At 41.2% G+C, this 23067-nt stretch overlaps 2 protein-coding genes across 2 annotated transcripts in view; one reads left to right on the top strand and one right to left on the bottom strand.

Annotated features, from left to right (window-relative positions):
- The window catches only part of MAP9 (microtubule associated protein 9), a 55780-nt gene extending 44235 nt beyond the window's left edge, over nt 1–11545 (bottom strand). Inside the window, 4 exon segments of the mRNA XM_073805459.1 lie at nt 369–444; nt 5020–5143; nt 8116–8248; nt 10731–11545. The gene's annotated coding sequence lies outside the window, so the exon portion shown is untranslated.
- Nucleotides 11546–15350: 3805 nt separating this feature from the next.
- LOC101315986 (uncharacterized protein C2orf78-like) lies at nt 15351–20296 on the top strand. Its single transcript, XM_033856423.1, has 3 exons — nt 15351–15450; nt 18434–18580; nt 18873–20296. Exons 1-3 carry the CDS (start codon nt 15351–15353, stop codon nt 20225–20227), a joined length of 1602 nt encoding a protein of 533 aa, XP_033712314.1. The 3' UTR covers nt 20228–20296.
- The last annotated feature ends 2771 nt before the right edge of the window (nt 20297–23067 follow it).

The raw sequence follows: 23067 nt of genomic DNA, 5'->3' as shown, positions 1-23067 counted from the left end.
CACATCAATTTTGCCTACCGCTGTATTGCCAGCTCCAAGCAGTTTTTTGCATTCATGGTACAAGTAACTGACTATTTCTTTATTTCTAGTATAGTCATCCCCAGACATTTATACACAGAGATACATATTACTTTCTTATAAATTACTTTATTCTTTATTTAGAGCTAGGGCATTCCATTGGGTTTTTTTAATTAATTAAGTAGAAAAGTAGATTGTATTTATCTATGAATTCCATTTGTGGATAGCAAAAGAGGTAGTAAAAATTATTTGCTATAAAAAGGGAAAATGGAGTACGACGGGGTTGAGAGCCAGGGCTCTATATGGTGAATTCAGATTTCTGGAAGAATACGGTATTAAGTTTCGCTCACCTTTTTTGAAGGAACTTTGACAGCAATGAAACGGGTCCCAGGCATCTGCTATTCAACTGGGAGATAGTCTTTCCACCTGTTAATATATTTTTTGTTAGGCAAATTTTATGTTAGGCTGTCTCCCTGCATAGGATGAATGCGCTTTGAAAATGGAAATCATATCCCTCTATGGTAGGTCCCTCTTCTTTCTGCTTTGCATTTTGCTGCTCCACTTATTCAACCCCACCTTGTAATGACCTATACTTCCCTTGTTCCTGTTCTCCCATCTTGAAAACAGATAAAAGGCAACAGAACAATGCAACGGTCTCAACAAATATCAGGGATATCTAAAACCAGAGATGGCCAGAACTTCTGTATCCCTGATAGAACCTAGCCCACTGTTGACTACTAAGGTATCATATCATTAATACATGCGTGTTGACTGAAATAGTTTAAACTCAATTCTTCCACTTCATAATTTACTTTTAGTCCTTATACAAAACCTGATAATAAAATTCCTTAATGCTAGGAATCACAGTGAAAAATAATATATGAACTGACTTCTGTAAGATGAGTTAGAACTAAGGTTAATTCAGTGTATCTGAAGCACAGAAAGTGAGGGCAATAGTGGCACAAGATGGGGCTAGAGAAGCAGAGAGGACTCTAGACCACGCAGAGCGTTAAAGGCCAACAGTTTGTTTTCTATTCTCAAAACAATGTTTTTGAGCGATGTCTATGAGCAATGTTCCAACTTGCTTTTAAGGTTTCTAGTGTGCAGGATGGATTGGAAGGAAACAAGATATATGGACACTAGTTAGGACCTAGTTGCAACAGACAGGCAAGTTCAGTATTAGGATGTTGAGGAAGAGTTGACAGCTTCGGGAGAAATTCAGGAGATAAACTGAAGCGGGCTTAATGGGGTATGAGATGGAGGAAAGGAAGGTCTTAGGGAATTAAAGCGTTTACTACACACATGTGCAAAGCCTCACGATTAATCATCTGAACGTACAGAGGTAGATCTCTCAAATGACACCGGTTAGGAAGCAACAGTACGCCCTTTATCATTCCAAGAGACAACACAAATCAGCTATCTCGATGGAAAATTTGGCGCTACCGGTGCGTTTTTTCACTCAAACTTAGTTCCAGTAACTAGTACGCACATTTTCTGTGCCTAAACAACACAGCTTGAGGAACTGAAGGGGATTCCATGTTGGCAATTAAGGAGTGTCCCCAACAATGACAGTCCCATCTTAAAAAGCAGTCCCTCTGCATTTTACCCGAGGAGCCATGGCCAGAGCCTCCCTTGTAAAACGATGGGGAGAAATCAGAACATCACACACTGTCCCTTTCAGCTACTGTGAACTGAACCGCGAGACGACCAATACCCCCTAGCACAGCGCGGACGGGGCAGCCCGCGGGGGCAACAGTCACAGGAGACAGCACAGGAGACGAAGCCCAGGCCCAGGGGCTCTGGGCTCCACCGGCAACGCCCAGGGGCCAAGGCGTATTACCTTTCCGGGATGTGCTTTCCGCCCTTCCTCCTGGCCGACGAACGTCCGGAAAAGCCGCGACGCTGACCACAGCGCCCGCGGGCATGATGCCACTGGCTCACGTCACCCCCAACATACTGCCCACCCAACGCCAGGAGTGACAAAGCCGCCAACCCGCCGCCCCCGGTGCCAGCACAAGGCCACGAACCACAGGCGCCTAGGCACAAGCCCACGCAGCTCGCGGACCACCTTCTACTGCGCATGCGCCACCGCCCGTCGAGATGACGTCATCGCACAGGCGGATTAACGCGCTTGATTAGTAAAGAGGATTCTGATGCCTGCAATTTCCCTCCTTAGCCGGAGGCTGGTAGCACACGTCCATTAGTTCGTGTGTGTACCCTTCAGAATTCCAATCATATGGGACATGGAAAGTTGTCCCACTCTCCCAGTATCTTGTGTGGTTCTTTCAGATATTTCCCAAGTGCTTACATTCACACTTGTATCTTGTTTGTAAGTATTTGTACCTAACAGATATCCTGTGTTTTATAGAAGAGCAGGCATACTATATACTACATACTATATACATAGTCTACAATGTGTCTTGGATAGTGACGCTGTTATCTTTCTAAAATATAAACTTGGCTGGATTGCCCTGTTGCTTAAACATCTTCACTTAGCACAGAATAAAGCCCAAGTTTTTAGCATAGCACTGAGAACTCTTCATAAACAAATATCAGTCTGTCTCTCCAACTGAATTATAAGTTCAAACTATGACTTACAAGGACCTACATCATCCACCTCCCTCCTTTGCCCTGCCAGCCTAGCCTCCCTGATCTCATCCTCTACTGCCCTGCCCTCACTCACTTTCCCCTGTCCAGCCACACTGGCTTCCTTACTATTCCTCAAACATGCCAAGCACAATCGTGCCTCAGGGACTTTGCACATACTATTCCTTCTGCTTCAGAACACACCCTCCCACCCCATCTCCACTCTCCCAGAACACACCCTCCCACCCCATCTCCACTCTCCCACATATCCAATGGCTTGTTTCTCACTTCAAGGCTCTGCTCAATCGACATCTTAATAGAGGGGACTTCCCTGATCACCTACCACATTCCCTCGCCTCTTCACCTTCTTTTGTTATTCTCCAAAGCATTTACCACCACTTGACACTCCATATATTGACTTATTTATTCATCTCTCTCCCCCACGAGAATGTAAAGTACGTAAGGGCAAGAACTTTGTTCTCTTGCTACTTCCTACAACAGTGCCTTCAACTTAGCAGGTGTTATACAAATATTGGCTGAAAATGAATGTATGAATTCTTTGCCCTTTCACACTACCCTCTAGTCACACCAGAGGCTGCCCCTCCAGAGCACAAGTTCAACCTGTGCCTTTTGTACCTGTTCCCAATACCTGGGCTGTCCTTTCCTCATTCCGGCAAAATCCTCTTCCTCCAAGCCCAGCTCAAACGCTGTCTCCTCAGTCAGGCCCTTCCTCAATTTCTCCTCTATATTCCTGCTGCACTTGATTCTTTTATCATAATTAACCCACTTATAGTCACTACATGTTTATCTTCCTAGATAACTGTAAGTTGCTACTGAACAAAGACTTCTACTCACCTCTGTATCCCCGTGCCCTAACAACAAACCTATAAGGCTCTCGGTGTTCACTGAAACAATTTATTTTCTGAGTCTCTACCAATTCTAGGGAGTGGACAGTATAGTCTCCTCCTCATTATCAGTGAGCCTGGCATCTGTGGGAGGGGCTTATAGCAGAGGAAGTCACCAATGGATCATAACTAAGGTCCTGAGACTGCCATGGCAGAGAGCATGGTGAAGTTAGCCCACTGCATGCAGACGACCCTCAGAGGAGTCAGCATATGCAATGGGCTACACTTGGTATAACATGTGAACAATCAAGGTTTACAAACGTGTTCTCATGCACTTGTAAGGATCTTCTAGCCCACGCGGAGCAGACAGAACACACACAAAGGAGCCCGGAGGAAGTGAGTAGGCCGGCAGCTGCACCCTAACATCTTAAGAGGTAACATTTCTGTGACTACAGTTTACACAAATCAGATCATTTGCCTCCTTTCTAGACACCCTGGTGATCACAGGACAGGCCAAGCCTCTCAAGTTTTAAAGCTAAAGTACAGGGTAGATCTGTGAATAGGGCTTAAGATATTTAAGAGCTAGTACCTGCATTAAGCAACCAGGTTATAGAATGAAAATTTATCTTGAACTTCCAGTCTCTCCCTCTCTCTCTCACCTCCTATCCCCTATCTTCCCACCTCCATCTCTATTCCTTCTCCCCTACTCCCTGTTTTAGGTATATACGTGCATCATTTTATGTATACACGGAATATTTACTGTCTGTTAGATTTACTTAATAAAGTGCACACTCCTCAGGCTAAATTTAGAAAGAGGACAAAATGAACACTTTCTCATGGGGGTCAGTGGTGTTCCAAAGACAAAAGATTCCTCAGTCTTAAAACCTGGCAAACACCATGTTCCTTCTGATAGTTAGATGCTACAGAAAGGCAAGTGGATCCCTGAAATTCACACGCCATTAAGACCTACTATCAACAGAGTAGATCTTAAAGCGGAAACAAGAAAACACCAGCCTTTTAAGTTCTTCCTGTCTGAAGATGAGAATAAGAGGTGGTAGCGTTCTTCCTCACGTGCACCCAAAGTGTAAAAGCAGCAAAAATATCTTAAATACATATGATGAGGAAGCCACTCTTCTGGTCCACTCGGTTTTGTTTTGCCTCTAGGGATCTGTCTCACTCCGAATCTTTGCTTTTTGTTTTCTCTTTTATATACGCTAAGAACCTGAGAGTCTTAACCTTTTCTTCCACCTCTCAACCAATAAATAGGACAAAAGAACATTTTTATGTTATGTATTTTCCATTCAAATTTTTAAAAAAGAGATAAGTAAGCTAGTTCAGTTCATATTTCTCACAAAAATCACTTTCCAAACTGAATTGTTTGTGACCATAAACAGGAAAAACACCGTACTCTATTAGCACCAGTTGACATTTCCACCTTCATGTTACCAAACACAACAGGCCTAATGTCAGAACTATTAAAAATGTTAAAAATCCCCAACCCCACTCAAAAGGGATACCAAAGTTCAGGTAAAGGAAAAGGAAAAAACAAACAAACATGAAAACAACTCACCATTATCTTTACTTTCTTTCAGAAACCCATTAACAGCGCACTGGAAGTTAAAACTAGCGTCGTCATCTGGCACCTGATGCCCAATTGTACAAATTTTTAAATAAGGAATGGTTTCTGCTAAGTCCTATAAGGCAAAACCATGAAAATATGTATTATTTCCTTTTTAGGGAAAGAATAAAAAATTAATTAGAGGAGGCAGAATATAAACCAGGAGAGTACATTAAACTTAGTATGTCAGTCATTCTGATAAGAGCCATTTTTTCCAAAGCTGCTTTAACCAGTAATTATCACTAGATTTTCCTTAAAACTGCAGAATGGACAGTTACTAGGCATGCAAAAGGAAAAGCAAATCTATGTGAATGAATGCACATGTAACTCAAAATGATATAAACAGTTCTACCTACATTTATGTTCTATCTTACATTTCAAGGGCCATAAAGCGGCTGTGATTTAAGTAGAATAGAGTCAGAAGAACTTGGATTCGAATTAGGAAATAGAGCCAATTTCAGGCATTGTTGAGAACTGGTATTCTTGGGGTGGGAGAAAGTAGACTATCCATAGAAGACAGAAAAGGATAAGTGAAAATTCTCTAGTTCTGAATTTAAATGGAAAGTAGCAGTATGAACCTATGACATATTTTAAAAATATTAAAAACAAACATACATATTTCCTAGCTCTGACCACTGAAAAAGTCTAGAAACAACTGATGTCATGTCAAAAGGACTCAGGAGTCCCTGGGAAGCTCCAACTGGCCAAAGATAGGGCCTCAGTTAGAATGATAACTGTAATGGAGTCCACGGTGATATGAATAAATAAATTTTACAAAACTGGTCACCACTGGAGGATATTTGTGAATCAACTCATTATTTTGAAAACTGTTAAATAAAAGAAGATAATCATGCCTCTACAACTGGGCAACCAAATAGCTGATGAGGCGAGTCTTCTCAGAGAAATATACGCAGCTAATAAGTGAAGAAAAGAACAACAGAATTCACCATTTTTTGAAGCCTCAACTGAATTAATGGATGTTGGTATGAATCATCAGTGACTGCTAATATCACAGAAAGAGACAATTATCTATGTCTCCATGGAAGAACACATCATCACCTAAGACACTGTCTTGCCAAAACAAAACATGCAAGCTACATTCTGATCAACTACCAATTTACAGGAAATAAAAGGATTGAAGAATACGTTACCAGCACATGGAATGTAATCATCAAAATACACATGGGACAAATTACCTGGTTTCTTTAAAAATAAAATTCAAGGAGGAAAAAACAAGTGAGAGAGACATGGAGGGAGAACCTAGAGATTAAACAAAACTTCAGAGACCGAACAATCAACGGCAAAGGGTGGATCTTCTTCGGATCTAATTCAAAATTCTTAAAAACAATTTTTTATGACATTTAGGAGACAACTGCAAATTTGAGCACTCACTGGGTATTTAATATTAAAAAATGATATTAAGGAATAAAAGTCCTATATTTTAAATACACATTCCAAAATTATATAGGTGTAATTACATGTTGTCTCGGAGCTGCTTCAAGATAATATGGAATGGGGTGAAACAGGTGGGGGTATAGATAAAACATGACAGCCATCAGTTGGTAAATATTAAAGCTGGATGAGTTCATGGGTATACAAGGAACACTCACAGTATTTTTATACTTTTGTACATGTTTAAAATTTGTGATAATCATTTAAAGACAAGACGACACTGCAGAAAAGAGTCTGGCAGTTTCTCAAGGGTTAAACGTAGATCTACCGTATGATCCAACAACTCTGCTACTACCTACACTGCACATCTAAAAGAACTGAAAGCAGGGATTTGAGCAAATATTTGTACACCAACGATCACAGCAGCATGATTCACAATAGCTACAAGGTGGAAACAACCCAAGTGTCAATCACCCGATGAATAACAAAATATGGTATATACACACAGTGGGATTCATTAAGCCAAAAAAGGAATGGCATTTCCTTACATGCTATAACATGGATGAACCTTGAAAACACTACGTTTAGTGAAATAAGCCGGACATAGAAGGATAAATATTGTAGATTCCACTTACACGAGGTACCTAGGATAGGCAAATTCACACGGACAGAAAATAGAATCGAGGTTTCTAAGGGCCGGTAGGAGGGATAATGGGATTGTTCCTGTTTGATGGTTACAGAGTTTATGTTGAGGATGATGAAAAGGTTTTGGTTATAGACAGTGGTGATAGTTATACAACACTGTGACTGTATTTAATGCCACTGAACTGCATATTTATAAATGGTTAAAATAAATATGATTTATGTATATTTTACCACAATGAAAAAAAGAGGAACAACTGAGTTGAAATTTCAACTCTTCCTTGTCCGAGAGTCAGTTTCATCGTCCGTAATTGTAGTTGTCTATCCTCTGAGCTTAGTGCAGAGTAAGCACTCAGTAGGAGGTATCAGTACTACTTCCACTTCAACAGCAAAGGATTGTTGTGAAGATTCACAAAGTCAATGGATATGAAAGAACTTTCTAAAGGGCAAACCGCTGTACAAATATTAACAAACATTAGGTGTTACTGTCTCCCAAGGCCATGGAACAGGTCAGAAGAAGGGTAATTCTTTTGCACTGGTATGTCCTACATGGGCCAAGAGAATATATGGGTTTCTGTACTATATCAGAAGGTATTAGGAAAAGAAAGCATAAAACTTAGAGAACAACTATCTTTTACCCCGATGCTTAAACACGCTCAGGCAACTGCTTAACATAAATGCCAAAGACATAACGGACATACCTTTCTTTCCTTTTAGGCTACTACTACTCTTACTAAAAATTTACTGCATTTTCAAAATACAGAACATGGAAGCTTATAGCACTTCTTAAGCATATCTAGAGCCTACTGCCAAATACTATAGTTCAATTCATATCTTTAATCTCATTTTGAAACAGCAATTACAAATGTGTATTTAAGGAAACCACTAGCTTCCCTTTTGGAACCCATGAAAGAAGGCCAGGATTCACCTTAGCATAAGATGATAACTACTGAACTACTATGAATTATCAGAGTATCAGAAAGAAGGTCATTTTCAATTACGGGTTCCATTTACCTCTGGCTTATAATAGTGGCGAGTATATGTTAAGTCAATAATCAGCCCAAGTTCTTCGTTGTGTTCTTGGAGTTTGTTAAAAAAGATCCAAGGGGGAGGAACATTCTTCTGGAGCAAGATTCTTTTCAAATCTCTGTCAGAAAGAATAAAATAAGAAAGAACATGCGTTTAAAATCCTTTATTATATTATCCATTTATTCAAACCCTGTGATGCTAAAATATGAGACTCAAAGTAAAGTCTCTTCCTCTGGAGTTTACAAGCGGTATTACGATCCTTTCTTCCAGAGAGATTAGACGGCAGAAAATAAGCTCACTTCTATATAGTTATTTCTATCTTTGTTTATTTCATGTTGGTCTCCTAACCTGACTGTAAACTCCCAGAAGGCAGGGACCACATCCATTTTGCCTACCGCTGTACTGCCAGCTCCAAGCAGAGTGCCTGTAAATAGACACATAAATAAATACGTCTTGAATATCTACCTATATGAAGGATGGCTTTCACTGCTAAATATTCTTTTATGTATTTGGCTTACTTATGTACTCTGTTCGATTGAGCTCTTTAGTTATTCAGGTGCCAGCAACACACTTTTCATTTTAAATTAGCAGACTAGTTTTAGAGCAGTTTGAGATTCACAGCAAAACGGAGCAAAAAGTACACAGTTCCCACTTATACCCTCTCTCCTTCATCCCACACAGCCTTCCCCATTATCAACATGCCATACCAGTGTGCTTCCTTTGTGAGAATTCATGAACCAACACTGACACATCATTATCAATCCAAATGCATAGTTTATTGCATTCATGGTACAAGTAACTGACTATTTCTTTATTTCTAGTATAGTCATCTCCAGACATTTACATACAGAGATACATATTACTTTCTTATAAATTACTTTATTCTTTATTTAGAGTTAGGGCATTCCATTGGTTTTTTTTAATTAATTAAGTAGAAAAGTAGATTGTATTTATCTATGAATACCATTTGTGGATAGCAAAAGGGGTAGTAAAAAGTATTTGCTATAAAAAGGGAAAATGGAGTACGACGGGGTTGAGAGCCAGGGCTCTATATGGTGAATTCAGATTTCTGGAAGAATACGGTATTAAGTTTCGCTCACCTTTTTTAAAGGAACTTTGACAGCAATGAAACGCGTCCCAGGCATCCGCTGTCCAACTGGGAGATACTCTTTCCAACTATTAATATATTTTTTGTTAGGCAAATTTTATGGTAGGCTGTCTCCCTGCATAGGATGAATGCGCCTTGAAAACGGAAATCATATCCCTCTATGGTAGGTCCCTCTTCTTTCTGCTTTGCATTTTGCTGCTCCACTTATTCAACCCCACCTTGTAATAAGCTATACTTCCCTTGTTCCTGTTTTCCCGTCTTGAAAACAGATAAAAGGCAACAAAACAATGCAACGGTCTCAACAAATCAGGGATATCTAAAACCAGAGATGGCCAGAACTTCTGTATCCCTGATAGAACCTAGCCCACTGTTGACTACTAAGGTATCATTAATACATGCATGTTGACTGAAATAGTTTGAACTCAATTCCTCCCTTTCACAGTTTAGTTTTAGTCCTCATACAAAACCTGATAATAAAATTCCTTAATGCTAGGAATCACAGTGAAAAATAATATCTGAACTGACTTCTGTAAGATGAGTTAGAACTAAGGTTAATTCAGTGTATCTGAAGCACAGAAAGTGAGGGCAATAGTGGCACAAGATGGGGCTAGAGAAGCAGAGAGGGTTCTAGACCACGCAGAGTCTTAAAGGCCAACAGTTTGTTTTCTACTCTCAAAACAATGCTTTTGAGCGATGTCTGTGAGCAATGTTCCAACCTGCTTTTAAGGTTTCTTGTGTGCAGAATGGATTGGAAGGAAACAAGAAATATGGACACTACTTAGGACCTAATTGCAACACACAGGCAAGTTCAGTATTAGGATGTTGAGGGAGAGGTGATAGATTCAGAAGAAATTCAGGAGATAAACTGAAGCGGGCTTAATGGGGTATGAGATGGAGCAAAGTCTCCATGAGCAAAGTCTCACAATTAATCATCTGAACGTACATGAGCACACATGAGCAAAGTCTCACAATTAATCATCTGAACGTACAGAGGTAGATCTCTCAAATGACACCGGTTAGGAAGCAACAGTACGCCCTTTATCATTCCAAGAGACAACACAAATCAACTGTCTCGATGGAAAATTCGGCAGTACCCGTGCGTTTCTTCACTCAAACTTAGTTCCAGGTCCTCTTACTCACATTTTCTGTGCCAAAACAACACAGCTTGAGGAATTGAAGGGGATTCCATGTTCGTAATTAAGAAGTGTCCCCAACACTGACAGTCCCATCTTAAAAAGCAGTCCCTCTGCATTTTACCCGAGGAGCCATGGCCAGAGACTCCCTTTTAAAACGATGGGGAGAAATCAGAACATCACACACTGTCCCTTTCAGCTACTGTGAACTGAACCGCGAGACGACCAATACCCCCTAGCACAGCGCGGACGGGGCAGCCCGCGGGGGCAACAGTCACAGGAGACAGCACAGGAGACGAAGCCCAGGCCCAGGGGCTCTGGGCTCCACCGGCAACGCCCAGGGGCCAAGGCGTTATTACCTTTGCGGGATGTGCTTTCCGCCCTTCCTCCTGGCCGATGAACGTCCGGAAAAGCCACGACGCTGACCCCAGTGCCCACGGGCATGATGCCACTGGCTCATGTGACCCCCAAGGTGCCGCCCACCCAACGCCAAGAGTGCCAAAGTCGCCAGCCCGGCTCCCCCGGTGCCACCACAAGGCCCCGAAACACAAGCGCCTAGGCACAAGCCCACGCAGCTCGCGCACCTCCTTCTCCTGCGCATGCGCCACCGTCCGCCCAGATGACGTCCACACGCCCAGACGCTTCATTGGTAAAGAGGAGTATGACGCCTGCAATCCCCTCCTTAGCCGGAAGATGGTAGCAGAGGTCCACTAGTTCGTGGTGTGTGCACCCTTCAGAACTCCAATCACATGGGACATGGAAAGCTGTCCCACTCTCCCAGTACCTTGTGTGGTTCTTTCAGATATTTCCCAAGTGCTTTACATTCACACTTGTTGTATCTTGTATGTAAGTATTTCTACGTAATGGAGATCCTGTATTTTATACAAGAGCTGCATACCAGACAGAGTCTACAATCTGTCGTGGATCGTGAGTTTCCCAGTCAATTTTTGCGTACATCCATCCCATTCTCTTTAATAGCTGCGTCACATTACATAATTTACACGGCCAGTCCGATACTGATGGACTTTTAGTTGTTTTCAGTTTGGGGGTATTCTGTTTGTTTGTTTGTTTTTGTCCTCTGTTATAGATAGGCTGCAGTGTGAACCTCTTTATACATGTGTATAGCTATATATAAATTTCTAGACATAGAATTTCTGGAATGAAAGAAATGCAAACTTAAAATATTGAAAGGTTTTCAATCAATCTAATCTGCCTAATCAACCTTCAAAAATACTCTATCAACTTACACTCCACTCACAGTGAAACATTTATTGGGTTTCTATTATGTGCCTGGTATCATGCTGGAGGTTGACAGTATGGATTTACATTTTAGACAATACCAAAATATGCTTGAGAGAGATAAGAGTGGAGCTCAGGTATAACATTTCCTCACAGTATCAGGCATAGGGATCGGTACCTGTTAGAAAAACTATGAATCCTGCCACAAGTGGAACAGCAAAGAACAGCATGTCCTACAGTAGGTCTGAAGGTATAATAGCATACTAAATTCCATTGTTATTTATAATAACAAATGTTTTTTGTTAGTTTTACTTTTCAGTTTCTAGTTTCTGAAAGTATCTTACATACACTGTTAGTAATCTTCACAACCATCTGAGCTGGGTAAACTGAGTCAGGAAGGTCAGAATTATTGAATGAATGAATGAATGAATGAGTAAAAAGATCACTAGCTTTAACGTATCTGGGACAGTCAATAGTCTAACCAAGTTTCAATCCACAAGCATTTATTTACAATTCTGAAAACTTCCACATACTTACAAATGGGACAATAGTAGTCAATTACTACTTGGATAAAGAAAAGATACAAGTTAGCACAACCTAGTTTACAAACTTACAATTAGGCACATTCAATTTGGTGCTAAGTCATAAAATATTCTTTTGCAATTTATGAAAAATATCCAATGGGCATGTAATGTCCAAAAAGTACAAATGATACAAATATCTATAGACATGACAACGTACAAATTGTGACATAAATCTATCGGAAACTAGAAAATCTATGTTGGTCTTATAGTTCCAGCTTGCTAAAAGATACAGGCTTTGGGTGGGAACACAAAAAAGTCCAGACCTGGCCATAACGGGGTTTCCAGAAAGTATGCGAACTAGCAAAGTGTAGGCCTCCGGATGGGAGTGGGTCCAACATGAGATGAAACAATGCCTTAATGGGTATGTAGTATGCTGGGACGGAGAAAATCTAGGAGCAAGGGATATATGGAGAATCAGACAGCGAAGTATTTGACACTAACAAAATCTACCAGTATCCCATAGGGCCTCAGGTACCATGCAAGGGTTTGAGGGATTCCAGTATTTAATTAAATCAAAATGTGACAATGGGAGGAATTAAGGACAGCCTCAGGGGTAGACGAACTGGGGATGTTACACCAAGACATGTCTCAGTCAACCTGATGGGTTCAAAATGCTGGGACAAGACAATACCCTAACTGTAAGAATAAAGGTTTCGGTCAGGGTAGGGCCTCATGTTCCTAAGTGCTGAAATAGAGCTCTTTAGTTTCTTCCTCCTACATGGAAGATTCTTTTAGAGGTTAAGATGATGCTGAGCCTGCAAGCTAAAGTTAAATGGCTGGAACTAGGGAGAGAAAATAAGTTACATAGGCTCGGAACCAGGAAAAGCCTAACTAAGGGTTTGCCTAACTAAACAGAATTGAAAGTTGGAACTGCATAGTTTAATAGGTAAACATTTTACTGATACCAAAATGTGTCTTACCACACTCCCCCCAATCTCACACCGCCCACCCTAACCTGCAGTGGCTACGGGTCCCTTGATTTCCATGGAAATACAGAGAAAAGAGACACTGATTTGGCTTGCAGGTATTTAGTAAGTTGTTAGCCTCACATCACATACTAGTATCATGTAAGTAGGCCATCTGAAGTAGGAAGCTTAGGGGAAAAACCTTGAAAAACACTTAAAAGCTTAAGCCACATCTCTATACTAACAACACCTTTCACCATTTCTTCTCAGATAAGCATCATCCCCATCAATGAAAAAACTCGTATCTCATAATAGGAAAAACAGGCCTAAAAATTAAATGTGTGTCTTTGGAGGTCCCATCTATGGGACATCTTCCTGGTACTAGAAAAGTCCCCAGAAAGATCAATCTTTGCACCCCTCCCTGAAAGCTTACCACCAAGGAAAATGACTAGATCCATAGATTTCCTCCCTCAAACCAGCTTACCTCACGTATAAATCATTAGCAACTCGGCCCTTACTCACATTATCACAGTCACAAGAGTGGTTAGGGAGCAAAGCACTAACCACGGGAACTGAAACAGAGGCAACCCAGGCCAAGTTGGGCTGATGGCAGATGTCTGCTCCTTACGCTTGGGTACATAATGTGACTCACCGCAATGCCTTTTTCACAGACCCCCTTTAAAGTTTCTCCACAAAATCCAACAGGTCAAGTTCGTTCATGATGCTTCAAGATAAACAATCGTCAAGAGAAAAACATGCAGTATGTCTTACAATGTTGGAGTCCTTAAAAATATGACAAGGAAATAACCATGTAGACAAAACCAGAGCATTTCAAAAAATCTGTATTCTACAAACATACCAGTGAATGCTATTAATAAGGTAATATGACATAAAACAAAATGAGAACTATATGTAAGACTGTTCCCTTTAGTGTACAGAATTCATGGCAATTGCTGCACTATCGAGCTACTTATATCTATGACTGTCTGTCCTGGTAATACAAAATGAGGCCAAAGTGTGTCAACTTGTTTCCCACAGAAACCACAAAATCTACATGAATCTCTTTACTCCTGTGCCCTTTCACCTTATCTGCTCCCAGTTCTCCACGAAATGTCCTCTTCCTTCTCTAATTATTCTCCTCTTCATTTTGCTAGGCCTTGCACCCAAGCATGCAAGACAGAGAATCCTAGAGGTCCAAGATTCTAGAGTGGCTGTTTGCAAGGGGCAGGAGATTAAAGTTAACTGCTACACTGTATATACTTCTGTGCAAAGAAAAAGGGACAGTATTCAGAATGTCTCTCACGTATAAAAGAGCTGGATGGCAGGATACCTGTGTGGCCCAAGGAACCAGAGGTAGCAAATTATGGGGAAAACGATTGCAACCAAAGGCTGGAAGAGGAAAGGTTTGCAACCAGCTCTGTCTCCTAGCTCTCTGGTATCTGCGTCCAACGGGCAGAGGCTATTTCGTGAAGCATCAAGCACTGAAAAGAAGACTCCTGCTGCTGCAAGTTGACAGGAAGTAACATCCATGAGGGTAAGAATGGCAAGATCAAGGCTTGTCCTAGAAACAATGCCCATAATGGAAAAAAAAAAAAAAGTAAGCAGAAGAGAAATGTAAGTCGCAAGTCCAACCCCTGGCCCAGCCTGGCCCAGCCCAAGGAAGGTAGGAGTCAAGGAGACGAAACTAAGAGAAGAGCCTTGGACCACAACACTCTCAACAAGGTACACTCAACAAACTTCACCCTACGCTTTAACCAAGTTACAAAAAGAGCTTCTTAATCCCTCCTTTGGCTCCTTAAAAGCTGCTATAAGTTCACTAATTAGACAGATACGATTTCAGAACAACTGTAATAGTTCAAACTAGATGGCTCTTGCCTTCCTAAGGATATTAATTACATAAGATATATATAGCTCTAAGTATACGATACATAAAATATAATACTGTGTAGGATACAGGTAACTGTTAGTAAATTATATTAATGAACGTCTGTAAGAAATGTTGCAATGATTTCCCTAATGTAAGAGCCTGGGGGAGGTAAATCTGTCTTCTAGGATTTCCTCCCCAGAGCTCAGAAATTTAGGTGTTGTTTTAGCTCTCCTACACTCTCTCCACCCAACCCCGCCCTCCTGTTAGGGATCGGACCTCCCTATTGGCTATCTCATACCTTGAAATTGCCTGCTTTGTGACATCATTCTCCTATATCATATAAGTGATCAGTGAGCGGGAACCAGTGACCTTTGTACTGGACACATGTGCCGTTCAGCTGCAGCCACTCAGACATCCTCTGCTGTTGCCTCCTCATCCCTGGTATCTGCAGTTGATGTTTTCTCTTCTTCTCTGACCATGTCAGGTAAGAAAAGAAACTTTTTAAAGTTTTTCGTTAGATTTATTTTGCCCCTAAATTTACTAGTAGATTCAAAATAGCATGGAATAATGAGGGAACGTATTGAACTAGAAGTCTGGAGACCTAATTTCAGTTTTGACTTTGGCATTTACTATCTGTGTGACTCTGGACAAATCATTGACTGTCTCACAAAGCCTGATTTTTTCCTTACCTGCTACGTTAGGATACTACATTGGTTGATCACTCTGATCCCTGTCTTTTCTAATATTGAGCCTTAAAGGGTACCCATGTAGAAAATGAAATCGGAGACTTCTCAAGAGTGTTTCAACAGAAACACAGAAAAGCCAGGTGACATAGAAAACTAGCAATATATAGCAAGATGTTTCATCTCTAATGGTCTCCCTCCGCTAGTATTTCGACTAGTTGAAAAGAGAAAATAGGGAGAGAGGATGGAGAGTACTGGGCTATATAGGGAGGCACAGAGTAAAACGTAAGGAAGTTTAGGATTGTTTTCATCAGCACAGGCCAACAGGAACCAAGACATAGGAAAAAATATAAGAACGAAGAGGGGAAGCATAGAGGAGCTCTCAAGAAAAACGTAGTTTGCAATGGAATGTTGATGGGAACCAAAGATTTTAAATTAAAGCACAAACAGCATAGAGTGAATTCTGCTCAGAGCAGGGCAAAACAAAGTTCATTGTAGCAAATCCTTATTTTAACAGACTAAGAGGAAAGTAAGGACAGAAGAGGGTATCACCAGGAAAGGCAGCTTACCAGAAAAGTCATACTCAGTGTTTTTTTTTTGCTTTTATTGCCTCTGAATACAGTTGGCACTTGACAGTCTTGAATGTAAACATTTTAGAAGTATGTCCTAGAAATCATGCTTCCTATATACAAGAAACCAAAGTGCTTATCTAGGGGTCTGCTTTTCAATGTTTTATTCTTCCTAATTTTTAAACTATGTAGACGTTTTACCAATTAAACACTTTAAATGATATCTTCGAGATTGAATCAGAAGGACTATTTCCTTTGTGTGATATGTAGCTTCTAAGGCAAGGTTGCTTTTCATCTTTACAGTTCTTTCCTTCCTAAAGAAGGAAATGTGCTCTCTTCCTAGAGAGCACATTGATCAACAGCCATCGTTCGTTTTTAGATCTTAGCTACCTAAGAAGAAAAAGAAACAGTCAAGCCCCACATCTCTAATTCCACATTGAGGGAATTCGCTGGCGGTCCAGTGGTTAGGACTCGGTGCTTTCACTGCCAGGGCCACGCGGCGCGACAAAAAAAAAAAAAAAAAATCCACATTTATCTAGAACAATATTGCGGAGTCCTTTCGATATTCTTACATTTGAAAATCTTTTTTAACTGGATTCTAGTGATGATGGTTTTTTTAGGTTTGGGGATGTCATCTTCTTGGATGTTGAAGATGATTATAATCTAAGTTCTAGGATAAATACAAAAACCTTCTTGATACTTTTTAAGCTTCCTTTCTGCTTATTATATATTTCTATTCTTTGAAACATATATTTCTACCAGGCTGAATAGAAACATATATTTCTACCAGGCTGAATATTTCTACCAGGCTGAATATATATTTCTATTCTTTGAAACATATATTTCTACCAGGCTGAATACCTGTTACTTGCTGGGTAAAAATATGAATGAGCACAATAATGAAATTCTTTTACACTTATTATTTTGCTGTCTGCTTTGTACCAGTTTTCATTGAAATACTTGTCTGCATATATTGTGGCTACCTATACATTCACATTGATTGAATTTTGTTGCTCTTTAGGCATTTTTACTGATATATCTTCTCTGTGTGTATGTATTGGCTAGGAATTCATTCAAAATCACCTTCTATCGTGTTTTTGGGTTAACAGTATTCACTAAAATACAGTGGGCAAAATTCACTTTCGTAACATTGCATGTATGGTACAGAATGTCATTTGTTAGTAAACTCATTATGCTCTGATACTTGCCACATACCCCAGTTTTCATAACTATGTATTTCTTTTTCGTTATGTAATATGTTTTTCATGAATTTTCTTTGTCTTTCTAGAACTCATTGTATCTTCCTCCATATAAATCATATACAATATACCAGTTTATTCATGGATTAATTATTACTGCTATTATTATTGGTGGTGGTGTTATCACCACTTTACAGATGAGTAATCTGAAGTAATCAGATAACATTTTTCTTTCCAAAAGCACTTAAGAAATTCACTTTCGGGTAATCATTTTGAGGTAGGATGAGAAACCAGGCTTGAAGAGGGTAAAAATGACTCTTTAAATTTACCAGTTGGACTGAGCTATATGTGAACTCTAGGTAATAGCGTGGGAACTGCACAAGCAAAGTGAGACACTGAAGATCACGATGGTAATAGCCGTACTGTTTTCTAACGGACAAAAAAAAACTGCCTATAGTGTAAGTTCTATTTCTCCTGCTTTCTGGCAGTATCGTGCTCAGAGTAGCGTCCTGGCAAGGAAGTCAGGATACTTAGGTTCTGAAACCTGGTAAGGATACTAACATAATGAGAGAACTTGAACAAGTCAACCCGACCTCTCTGAGCCTCAGTTTCCTTCCTCATGAAATGAGACTGTGAAAATAGAAGTTCTCTAAGGACCTCCTAGTTCTAAAATGCTTCCAGTCTAGGAAACAGCATAGAAGTCAATACTAGTGCAGGCTGAAGGGAAAGATAGGGCAGGGAGAAGGTTGCTTCCAGCCTAGAGAACAATGTCTGAGCCATACCACTTGGGTCTTCTGCCCATCTGTGCCCAACATGGCAGCACAGGCAGTTAACACAGAAGAGTGTAAAACTGCTCAGTCCTTACAACCATCATAACGGTCTGATTTTTGGTTTCTCAGTAAGTATTGACATTAGAGGTGTCCTGATAGCAAGAACCTTAAGATAATGCTGTTCCTCAAACATAGTGAGAATTTATCAATCTCCCTGATGTTTTCATTACCCTCTTGTTCTTACAGAAAATTTCCAAAATCCATTTCTACTTGGAACTCTAAATTCTCTGCAGCACTCTCTTCCTGTGGTGAGCAATGCAACCTCCCTGACAGGAAGTGCCTGCAACTTCTCCAGAGTCTCTGCTCCTGCCGTCAGTTCGGCATCAGCTACCGGTAGGTACCTCCTTCCAGACACAGACACACGTGTAGTGCCTACCTTCACCAACAGTCTAGCATAACTACGTTATCTGGAGTTACTGACCAGAGCCAGATCTCCACTTCAGCTGCTTCCTATCCAGGTGTTCTTGACTGGGACATCACAGGAAGCACTGAAAAGAATTCTTCTTCACTTGGAGACTTTACTCTGGCCATCACTGACCAGCACACAGCTGCTTCCTCCATGTTTATGGCAGCCCAGTATGATAAAACTGCAGACCCCAATAACATGGTCCCTCTATATCCAAAGGTCCCAACGTGATCAAAGCCAAAGACAACAGAGCCATTAAGGTGAATCAGGTGCGGGAAAAGCCAAGTGTCATAAAGCCTCCCTCTAATCAACCCAGAAAGAACAAACATAAAGCTTCTGAGCCTATCAATGCTGCTCCCAAGGCCAAAATCCAGCCAAAGAATCCAGAGTGCCTGATAGCGGGAGAAGTGGCTCTATGCAATGCTGCAGTCAGTGACAGGGCTCCTGTGAACACGGCCAAGGGTTCTAGAGGCAAACCTCAGAAAGCTGCATCCAGGAAGATCAGCAAAACGAAGAGCCACGGGCAGGAAAAGACCAAAAGGACCAGAGGAAGAAAGAAGGCTGAAGAGAATAAGCAGTCAGGGAGCAAAGTCAAGGCAGGAGAGAAGCCAACAATTCCCCAGACGAAGCGAAAGGAACACCAAACTGAGCCTATCCAAGAGAGCTTTAAAAAGCCTCGAACCGCCCTACGCGTGCGCATGCTGGAGGCTGTGCGGGTTTTTCATGCACTGGGGGAGAAGAATGATAAGAGAACTGGGCTCTCCTCCTGTCGGGTCTTGGGAAATTCAAGCAACCCTAAAGACCCCCAGCCACCCCCAGCTATCCAGCCATGGCGGAATACCCCACGTGAGGGTAAGGGCCCTGAGAAAACTCAAGGCGAAGCCCAGAAACCAGACAGCAGTGCTGAAAAAGAGTGTCCCTCTCCATCCCAGTATGAGCTGCTGCCTCCTGGGAAGGTCAAGTTGATACCTCTGCCTTTTTCTGCCTGGGACAAGCCTCAAGCTCGACCTGCTCCTCGGAGGCCACAGTCTCCGGCCTCACATCGGCCTGCTGTTGCTGACCGTGCCCACGCTGCTTCTACTAACTCAGCTCAACCTGCTGCAGTCAGTTCTTCCCAGCCAGCTCCTGCCTCTTTGCCAGGTCCTGCCAAACCAGCTCAGCCAACTGTGACCAACCCAACCCAACCAGGTTGGACCGACCATACCCAGCCTAGTGTCCCTCCGCCTGCTGCTCCTAGGCCTGCACCCTACAAAACTTCATCATGCACTTCTCTCCAGCGGGAGCCTGTTCCCCCTGCTGTGACTAAGCACCAGTCCCCAGCCAAGCTCCAAACCCCATTTCTACTCCAAGACTTCAGCAAGAAACCAGTTCCATGGAGGGAACCCAATGTTCCTGAGCCAGTAATGTCAAAGCCCATCGAACTACAGCAGAGGCCCGAGCGGGAGGCCATGAAGAGGCGGGCCCAACAACAACGTGAGAATGCTGCCAAATACACCTCTTTGGGGAAAGTGCAATTTTTCATTGAGAGGCAAAAAGAAATGGAAATTGCTGACTACTACGGATATGTAAAGTAACAGCTGCTAGGATTGTTGGTGCCACCTTGGGGACCAGCTCTTCTTCCATATATAGATAAGACAGGCATAAATTTATTTATATTGGTATATTTTAAAACAATAAAACTGAATAAAAAAATGTAATAGAATTAATAGATGAGTAATAAACCTTTTGAATTCTGAGATGCTGCTAACTGCGGCGTGTTTTTTTGTTTTGTTTTGTTTTGTTTTTGATGGGGTTGGAATCAAAGTCTGCATGAGAAAGGAAGGACTGAAAGTTGGATGGGAGAATGAAGGAAAGGGGTAAAAACTGAGGAAAGAGGAAGGAACTTGGCCCAGGGCTAGGAAGGCCAAAAGAGATTTATGGATTTATGAAAGGAAGCAGGAGTGAGGATGAAATGGCAGAAGTAAAAAGCAGGGTCAGAGGTCAGGGTTGAAAGAACCAAATTTGAGTAGAGTTGAAGATGACAGAAGGTGACTCTAGGTTTACTAGGAGAAATAGAAAAAGTCTCTTGGGGAGGTTGGCCTTAAGTCTCACGACCACCAGATAGGTATTTAAGAAAACAAGAGGTTCAGGACACATCTCTGAAAGGTTTGAGTTGCCTTATCCAGGCGTGATTATAGTGGGGGGATAGGGAAATCTACCAGAGAGGTGGCTAGGGCTCAGAGTTATCCTAGGGGCAGCTGACGACAGGGGCAGAGCCAAGGGAGCTGCTGCATCAGGAGGCCCACGAATAGGGCCTGGTATGTAAATCACCGTGTACTCAACACCTGAGCACCAGGGCAGCTAAGGCACTATTCAGTTAATCCTGGCAATGACAGGCAAGGCCAGTATTCCTGTGCCACTTCACTTAGAGAGGTGAATATAATCATCAAAATCTAGACGGGACAAATTACCTGGTTTCTTTAAAAATAAAATTCAAGGAGGATAAAAAAAAGTGAGAGAGACATGGAGGGAGAACCTAGAGATTAAATAAGACTTCAGAGACCTAACCATCAACGGCAAAGTGTGGACCTTATTTGGATCTAACTCAAAATTCTTAAAAACAATTTTTTATGACATTTAGGAGATAACTGCAAATTTGAGCACTCACTGGGTATTTACTATTAAAAAATGATATTAAGGAATAAAAGTCCTATATTTTAAAGATACGTACCAAAAATATATAGCTGGGGCTTCCCTGGTGGCGCAGTGGTTGAGAATCTGCCTGCCAATGCAGGGGACACGGGTTGGAGACCTGGTCTGGGAAGATCCCACATGCCGCGGAGCAACTAGGCCCGCGAGCCACAACTAGTGAGCCTGCGCGTCTAGAGCCTGTGCTCCACAACAAGAGAGGCCGCGATAGTGAGAGGCCCGCGCACCGCGATGAAGAGTGGCCCCAGCTTGCCGCCACTAGAGAAAGCCCTCGTATATAGACGATGATCCAACACAGAAAAAAAATTAATTAATTAAAAAAATATATATAGGTGTAATTACATGTTCTCTTGGAGCTGCTTCAAGATAATGTGGAATGGGGTGAAACAGGTGGGGGTATAGATAAAACATGACAGCCATCAGTTGGTAAATATTAAAGCTGGATGAGTTCATGGGTATACAAGGAACACTCACAGTATTTTTATACTTTTGTACATGTTTAAAATTTGTGATAATCGTTTAAAGACAAGACGACACTGCAGAAAACAGTTTGGCAGTTTCTCAAAGATTAAACGTAGAGCTACCGTATGATCCAACAACTCTGCTACTACCTACACTGCACATCTAAAAGAACTGAAAGCAGGGATTTGAGCAAATATTTGTACACCAACGATCACAGCAGCATGATTCACAATAGCTACAAGGTGGAAACAACCCAAGTGTCAATCACCCGATGAATAACAAAATATGGTATATACACACAGTGGGATTCATTAAGCCAAAAAAGGAATGGCATTTCATTACATGCTATAACACGGATGAACCTTGAAAACACTACGTTTAGTGAAATAAGCCAGCCATAGAAGGATAAATATAGTAGATTCCACTTACACGTGGTACCTAGGATAGGCAAATTCATAGAGACAGAAAATAGAATAGAGGTTTCTAAGGGCCGGTGGGAGGGATAATGGGGTTGTTACTGTTTGATGGTTACAGAGTTTTTGTTGAGGATGATGAAAAGGTTTTGGTTATAGACAGTGGTGATAGTTACACAACACTGTGACTGTAGTTAGTGCCACTGAACTGCATATTTATAAACGGTTAAAATAAATATGATTTATGTATATTTTACCACAATGAAAAAAAGAGGAACAACTGAGTTGAAATTTCAATTCTTCCTTGTCCGAGAGTCAGTTTCATCGTCCGTAAAATTAGTAATTGTAGTTGTCTACCCTCTGAGCTTAGTGCAGAGTAAGCACTCAGTAGGAGGTATCAGTACTACTTCCACTTCAACAGCAAAGGATTGTTGTGAAGATTCACAAAGTCAATGGATATGAAAGAACTTTCTAAAGGGCAAACCGCTGTACAAATATTAACAAACATTAGGTGTTACTGTCTCCCAAGGCCATGGAACAGGTCAGAAGAAGGGTAATTCTTTTGCACTGGTATGTCCTACATGGGCCAAGAGAATATATGGGTTTCTGTACTATATCAGAAGGTATTAGGAAAAGAAAGCATAAAACCTAGAGAACAACTGTCTTTTACCCCGATGCTTAAACATGCTCAGGCAACTGCTTAACATAAATGCCAAAGACATAACGGACATACCTTGCTTTCCTTTTAGGCTACTACTATTCTTACTAAAAATTTACTGCATTTTCAACATACAGAACATGGAAGCTTATAGCACTTCTTAAGCATATCTAGAGCCTACTGCCAAATATTA

Source organism: Tursiops truncatus, chromosome 5 (genome assembly GCF_011762595.2).
Source record: "Tursiops truncatus isolate mTurTru1 chromosome 5, mTurTru1.mat.Y, whole genome shotgun sequence".
Taxonomy (NCBI): domain Eukaryota; kingdom Metazoa; phylum Chordata; class Mammalia; order Artiodactyla; family Delphinidae; genus Tursiops; species Tursiops truncatus.
The sequence above is the reverse complement of the archived record's forward strand: the minus strand, read 5'-3'. Positions and strand labels throughout refer to the sequence as shown.